Consider the following 8,078-nt stretch of genomic DNA (forward strand, 5'->3'; position numbering starts at 1 on the left):
GAAGGGTAAAGTATACTTTTTGTCCCTAAAGTTTGCTAAAAGTTTTAAAAATATCCCTAAGTTTTAATTTGTTTCAATTTTGTCCCTCAAGTTTTCGATTTGTATCAATTTTACCCTTATTACTAATTTTTTGATAATTAATATTTTTCTTTCCAAATATACCCCTCCCTTATTATACCTATCATCATCATCATCACAACCCTCTGTCTCTCTTTCTTTTTCTCCATCTCCATCACCACCATCTCCGTTGAGCCCTAATCTTCGATGACCACCACCCTTTTTCTTCTTCTTCGCACAAACCCAGCAACAACGAAGTCATCGCTCTTCCTCTTCTGTTAGCAAATCCAGCCTCATTAATTATTAGTACTAGTTGGGTTAATACCTTTTTTTTTTGTTTTCAGATTTCACACAAAGCAAAGCAAAATCCTTTTGCTGCCACACCAACTTGAAACCCTGACCCCAACAACAAAGTTTCTTCCTTTTTTTTCGTTTCCAGATTTCACACAAAGCAAAGCAAAATCCTTTTACTGCCACACCAACCTGAAACCCTGACCCCAACAATAAAATTTCTTCCTTTCAATATTACTCGTACTATATCTCATTGGAAAATTAATAACACACAAATTAAATGACAGAGAACCAAACATGATCCATTTCAACACACTTCTTCTCATTTCTCAAAATGCCAACATCCAAAACAAACAAATTTATCATCATGACCATGATTATACTCCCATCTCCTCCCCTCTCCCAAAAAAAAATTAAAAAATTAAAAAAAGAGAGAAAATAAGAAGAAGAGGAGGATGAGAGAAAAGACCACATCTTTAAACACATGCATCATCAAAAAGTATGATTTTTTTTTAAACTTCATTGTTGGGCAAAAATGCATGCTTTTTGAAATTTTAATGAACATATTGATGAGAGTGAAAAGTGGTAAGAGCATTGCTAGAGGGATCCTGCGAGAAGAGCTCCTCCAAAAACCGGTTCTATAGAACCTATCCCACATCTCATTCTCTGTTTACTAACAGAGAAGGAGGAAGAGCGATGGCTTCGTTGAGTCTGGATTTGCGCGAAGAAGAAGAAAAAGGGTGGTGGTCATCGAAGATTGGGGCTCAACGGAGATGGTGGTGATGGAGATGGAGAGAAAGAAAGAGAGACAGAGGGTTGTGATGATGATGGGGTGAAGAGGACGGTGAAGATGAAAAGAGAGAAAGAAGAAGAGACAGAGGGTTGTGATGATGATGATGATAGGTATAATAAGGGAGGGGTATATTTGGAAAGAAAAATATTAATTATCAAAAAATTAGTAATAAGGATAAAATTGATGTAAATCGAAAACTTAAGGGACAAAATTGAAACAAATCAAAATTTAGGGATATTTTTAAAACTTTTAGCAAACTTCGGGGACAAAAAGTATACTTTACCTTTTAAAGAATAAACTTAATTATACAATAAAGGTATATGTTTAAAGAATAACTTAATTACAAAGTGATCCTAAATATTAACTTTGGTTAGATTTGAAAAATCCAAATTAATAATTGTTAGTGACTAAATCAAAAATTAACTAACTAAAAATTGACATATCATAAAAAATAAATTACATGTTAATTAATTAAACATCATCTTTTTTTTTAAATACTAGTATATAGATTTGTGTTTTATACGAGCATGAAAAGAAATTCATAATAAATAAATATATTGCATAATATAACTTCTTGTCAGGTATAACGGATTAAATTGATGATATATGAATAAAATTAAATATAGTTAACTACCATAATATAATTTATGAGCATGCATTACCCAAATTTTTTTACTATTAATTGTGTTTGTCAAGTAATGTAAAATAAAATTTAATTATTTTATATTTAATATATTGTCATTAAAAATAACATTTTTAATATGAATTTTTACTATTATAAAATTTACAACATAATAATTAGTTTTAATGAATAAAAAAAATTTATATTTCTATGTATTTATATATTTTATATTTATTTAAAAAATAAAAATGTTGCAGTTTTTATTTTAAAGTATTTTATATTAAAAAATATTTATTTATATTCTAATATCTTTTATATTTATTAAAATCCTTCAACACTCTTCTTTTATAACTTCTTTTTATTTTCATTTATATTATGAAATCCAATGAATCATAAAAGTAGCATATCTAATGCATATAGAGTTAGTTGAGCTTATTTTAGAAACATCTTTTATGTAAAATTGTATGTTCGAATTAAAATCTAAAATAAAGGAAATTAGCATTAAATTCCTTCTTGAACATGTAATAGCAAGCTAAGCACTCATCTAAAATTTTTACGGGAAGATAAAGGATACCCTTATTATACTTTTATTTCTAGAAATAGCACATGCAAAGGAAAGAAGAAAGCTAAAAATAATGTAAAGATTTTTAAATTACAAATACAACAAACAAATTAAATTAAAGCAAGTGCTAGCTAGCTGTTCAATAACTAAATTCTCTTTAAAGTTTGGTAATTGAATTTGTGAACCACATTTGTTTTTTGAAAGTATATATAGAACACTAAATGAGATCTGAATCAAAAGTATTAATGCACATGTAAATTTGGTAGAGCTGGTTATTATGTGCAGAATCCATGTTCCACTTAATCCCTGGAGTAAAACCTATTTCCTCTTTTATGGTATTTGTAATGCTCTCTACGCTATAAAATCCATCACCTGGTTCAATTCCTGGAATACATTTTCATCCAATCATTACTGATATGTACCGTATACCTCGGCCTCCAAACCGAGCATATATCTCGGATAAGGACGCCACTTAATAACAAACCCACCAAATCAGGATGAACTCAGATAAGCTCGGAAAGTAACCAACACTTCAAAATGTTATCATCATAACCACGGAAATTACGGAGAATCACGCAAAATGCGATAACCGAACATACTAACAACGCCTATATAAACACATGAATAACCTCGGAGAAAGTCAGGTCACAGAACTCACTCTGATTTACTCCTCTTATTTTCTCATAACTCACATTCTTACTTGAGCGTCGGAGTCCTTTTTGCATGTGCTCTTGCTGCGGTGTTCCAACCTAGCCGACGTATACCTCTCCCACTTGAGCATAACACCAGGCAGAAGGAGCCACTATACCTTGGCCCTATACGCACGGAACATTTGGCGCCCATCGTGGGGCCTGAATTAATCTAACCCCACCTTTATTCCCACATTACACCTGTTCCTTTTCTTTCGTGCAGGGATTTCTAACTTTTCAGGCATGGCTGAAAACGGAGCTCAATCCTTCAACCAAGCCAAGCTCTTAGCCCAGATGGCCGAACTTCAAGCAGAAGTCCGCCGGCTCTCCGAACTCTCCACACAGAATAACGCAGAAAAACATGAGGAGGGCAACTCTAAAAACTCGGCCTTGGGAAACTCGGACCCCTTGAGTGTAACCCCGCCGAAGGAAAAGCTGACGCTGGACAACCCCTTTTCCGAAGAAATTACAAACTTCCAGATACCTAAAAATTTCGTTTTACCTAACTCTCTAGAACCTTATAAGGGGATTGGTGACCCCCGATCTCACGTTAAAAAGTTTCAATCTATGATGTTCTTTAACGGCGCTAATAATGAACCTATATTATGTCGTTCTTTTCCCACTTATCTTGACGGCGCTGCTTTACTATGGTTCTCAAAATTGTCTGCAGGATCGATCTCATCCTTTGAAGATTTAGCAAGATCCTTTATTGACTACTTTGCCGCCTCAAGGATATACGTCCACGGATCAGATTACCTCGGGACAATAAAGCAAGGACAACACGAGAGTCTCAAAGATTACCTAACCCGATTTGCGGAAGCCACCATGGAGATCCCAGATTTGGACCCTAACGTCCACTTACACGCTCTCAAGACCGGACTCAGACCAGGAAAATTCAGAGAAACAATAGCAATCACCAAACCCAAAATGTTGGAGGAGTTCCGAGAAAGAGCTGCATGTCAAATGGAGATCGAAGAATTGCGAGAGGCACAAAAGTCGGACAAATAGCCAACCAGAAAGGAGGAAGAAAAGGCATTCAAACCGAGCAGAAGGGACCAAAAGAAACCCTTCAAGCTCACTCCGAAGTTTGATACTTATACCAGATTTAACACAAAAAGGGAAAATATAATCAAGGAAATCCTCCCTGCCAAAATAGTCAAACCCCCAGTCAGAGCTGGAAGCTATCAAGATCAACAGTTCGTGGATAGAAGCAAGCACTGCACTTTCCATCAGAAGTACGGGCATACGATGGACGAATGCGTGATAGCCAAAGACTTGTTAGAAAGGTTAGCTCGGCAAGGACTCCTGGATAAATATGTCGAAGGACAAAAAAACAGGGAAACCAAAAAGGAACCAGAAGACCAACCAACAGAGAAAGGTAAATGGACAACAGCGGACCCCCCAGGGGGATCATAAACTGCATATCAGGAGGATATGCAGAGGGAGGCGAAACAAGCTTGGCACGAAAAAGAAGTTACCGAGCAATGCTGGCAATCGAAGGAACAATACCTATAACAAAACACAACACAGCAGAACCCGAGATAACCTTTGGACAGGACGACCTAACCTCAGCAGGCCCAAACCTCGACGACCCAGTAGTGATCTCCATCCAAACAGGAGAATTATTGGTAAGAAAGGTCCTTTTGAACCCAGGTAGTAGTGCTGATGTATTATTCTATTCAACCTTCGTTAAAATGCAATTATCTGAAAAAGCCATGCAGCCCTCATCAGGAGAACTGGTCGGGTTCTCCGGAGAAAGGGTCCCAATAAAAGGGCACATATGGCTAAAAACAACAATGGGGGACCCCCCATTAGCAAAAACCATTGATATTCAATACCTCATAGTCGACTGCCCTAGTCCTTATAACATTATTCTCGGACGACCCACCCTGAATAAATTCAGAGCGGTGGTATCTACATTACACCTGTGTGTCAAGTTTCAGGTACAAAATAACAAGATAGCAACAGTACATTCAGATCATCAGCAAGCTCGACTATGCTACAACGCCAGCCTAAAGAAAACCAACATACAACCAAGATCCAATCAATGGACGAAGATGATCCACACCGCGACTGAGGTACTAACACTCTCTGAGTTAGATTCCAGGGAGGACTTCCAGGAGAGGCCCCAACCAATAGACGAACTCCAGAAGATTCCCCTGACGACAAAAGCCGAACAGTTTACCTATATCGGCTGAGCTCTAGAAGGAGAGGAGCGAGCAAAGCTAATAAAAGTACTCCAAAACAACGCCGACTTATTCGCATGGACACCAGCTGATATGCCAGGGATAGATCCGAACATAATCTGCCACAAGCTTGCCATAAACAAAACATGCAAGCCAATCGCCCAGAAGAAGAGGAACCTCGGAACAGAAAAAATGAAGGCAGCCCTTGAAGAGACAAAGAAACTTCTCAACGCTGGCTTTATAAAAGAGCTCTACTTCACCACATGGCTCTCAAATGTGGTAATGGTAAGAAAACAATCAGGTAAATGGCGCATGTGCGTCGACTTTACAAATCTAAATAAAGCTTGTCCAAAAGATGCATACCCTTTGCCTTGCATTGACAAATTAGTAGATAATGCTTCTGGATTTAAAAGTTTAAGCTTCATGGATGCATACTCTGTGTACAACCAGATCCTCATGCACCCGGAAGACCAAAACAAAACTGCCTTTATAACAGAACACGGAAATTTTTGCTACAAAGTTATGCCATTTGGTCTTAAGAATGCAGGAGCAACATACCAGAGACTCATGGACAAGGTCTTCCAACAACAAATAGGAAGGAACATGGAGATCTATGTCGATGATATGGTAGCAAAAACCTCAGAACAAGGATCACATTGTGATGACCTAGAAGAAGTCTTCCAACAGATCCGAGCATATAACATGAGACTGAACCCTGAAAAATGTGCATTCGGAGTTCAAGGAGGAAAATTCCTCAGATTCATGCTGACCTCACAAGGAATTGAAGCAAATCCAGAAAAGTGTCAAGCCATCCTCAAAATGAACAGTCCAAAAACAATAAAAGAAGCACAGCAACTAGCAGGGCGAATTGCTGCACTATCACAATTCCTACCCGCAGTAGCAAACCGATCATATCATTTCTTCCGAACAATCTCGAAGAATAAAAAGTTCAACTGGACAGAAGAATGCGAACGATCTTTCACAGAACTTAAGCAAATATTATCATCACCGCCAATTCTTCAAAAACCAGAGCTCGGTAAACCATTATATTTATACTTATCAATATCTAACCATGCCGTAAGCTCGGTGCTAGTTTCTGAAACAGGAAAAATACAAAACCCGGTGTACTTCGTCAGCAGAGTTCTACAACCAGCAGAAACCAGATATCCAAGAATAGAACAGCTCGCATTAGCCCTGGTAACAACAGTAAGAAGGTTGAGGCCATACTTCCAAAGCCACATCATAATAGTCAGAACAAATCAACCACTACAACAAATCCTAACCAGACCCGAGCTGGCTGGGCGTCTAACGAAATGGTCCGTCGAGCTCTCCGAATATGACGTCTAATACCAACCTCGAAAGACTCCAAGACTGCAGATACTACCCGACTTTATATCCAAGCTAACAACCGAAGACAAGCAAACAAAACATAACTGGAAACTCTATGTAGATGGTGCAGCAAACAAGGATGGAAGTGGAGCCGGAGTAACACTTAAAGAAAGTGAACAGGTCATAGCCGAGCAGTCATTGCAATTTTTCTTTACAGCAAGTAATAACCAGGCAAAATATGAAGCTCTTCTGGTCGGATTAAAGCTCACCCAAGATTTGCAGATAACACACCTCACTGTATATTGCGACTCCCTACTCGTCGTTCAGCAGATCAAAGGCGAGTTCCAGGTAAAAGATCCTTTGCAAGAGAAATACTGGCTCATAGCAAAGGACCTTATTGCAAAATTTCATAAAATAGAAATAATACATGTGAACAGAGAGCAAAATGCAAGAGCCGATGTTTTATCTAAATTAGCAACAACAAGGCCACAATCACACATGCCAACACTTTCACAATTAACACTTGACAAACCAAGCTTTGAATTTAATAGTATGTTGAGCATTACACAGGAAAAAGATTGGAGGACACCGTTCCTCGAGTACATTAAAACAGGGATCATCCCAACAGACGAACAGAACCAAAAACTCTTTCGAAGAAGAGCAAGCTATTATACAATCGTCAGGGACAACTTATACAGACGAGGATTTTCACAACCACTCCTAAGATGCATAAGCAAGGACGAAGCTGAAACAGTAATGGCAGAAACCCATGAAGGGATATGCGGCAACCACATAGGAGGCCGAGCATTATCCGCAAAGATATTACGCATGGGTTACTATTGGCCAACCATGAAGAGAGATTGCATTGCCAAAGTAAAAAAATGTGACAATTGCCAAAAACATGCCATGATATCCAAAACACCCGCAAAGGAACTACACACTCTAGAGGTAAGCTGGCCTTTCGATAGATGGGGATTGGATATCCTCGGCCCCTTCCCGAAAGTGCCAGGACAGGTAAAATTTCTTTTGGTATCAATAGATTATTTTTCAAAATGGATTGAAGCACAACCTCTAGCACGAATAACAGCTGAAAAGGTGAGATCTTTCCTATGGAAAAACATCATCTGCCGTTATGGTATACCTAGAGAAATAATCTCTGACAATGGAAGACAGTTTACAGATCAAAATCTCGCCTTATTTTTACAAAACTTCAATATAAAACATCACTTTAGCTCGGTCGAGCATCCACAAACAAATGGCCAGGTAGAATCGGCTAACCGAGTTGTTTTACAGGCCTTGAAAAAGAAATTGGACGATGCTAAGGGGGAGTGGGCTGACCTTGTTCCAGAGGTCCTATGGGGTTACAACACAACAACTCACTCAGCAACTGGAGAGACCCCGTTCAAACTAGTGTATGGCGCAGAAGCCCTCATACCCGTAGAAGTCGGAACGCCTACACTCCGAACCGAACTATATAATCGGACCAGAAACAGCGAAGAAAGAGCAACCGATCTAGACCTCCTTGAGGAAGAAAGAGAAATAGCAACCA

The 8,078-nt window shown here is 38.4% G+C and overlaps 1 protein-coding gene across 1 annotated transcript; it reads left to right on the plus strand.

The window, feature by feature from the left end:
* The first annotated feature begins 4,396 nt into the window (after positions 1 to 4,396).
* Positions 4,397 to 5,212, plus strand: LOC140180564 (uncharacterized). The gene has a single exon (XM_072221794.1). It carries the CDS (start codon positions 4,397 to 4,399, stop codon positions 5,210 to 5,212), a length of 816 nt encoding a protein of 271 aa, XP_072077895.1.
* The last annotated feature ends 2,866 nt before the right edge of the window (positions 5,213 to 8,078 follow it).

The sequence above is a fragment of the Arachis hypogaea genome, chromosome 17, assembly GCF_003086295.3.
Source record: "Arachis hypogaea cultivar Tifrunner chromosome 17, arahy.Tifrunner.gnm2.J5K5, whole genome shotgun sequence".
Classification (NCBI taxonomy): domain Eukaryota; kingdom Viridiplantae; phylum Streptophyta; class Magnoliopsida; order Fabales; family Fabaceae; genus Arachis; species Arachis hypogaea.

Bases quoted from the DNA above. Each gene is read 5' to 3' on its own strand.
- LOC140180564 (XM_072221794.1), top strand. From the start codon at position 4,397: ATGGACAACAGCGGACCCCCCAGGGGGATCATAAACTGCATATCAGGA.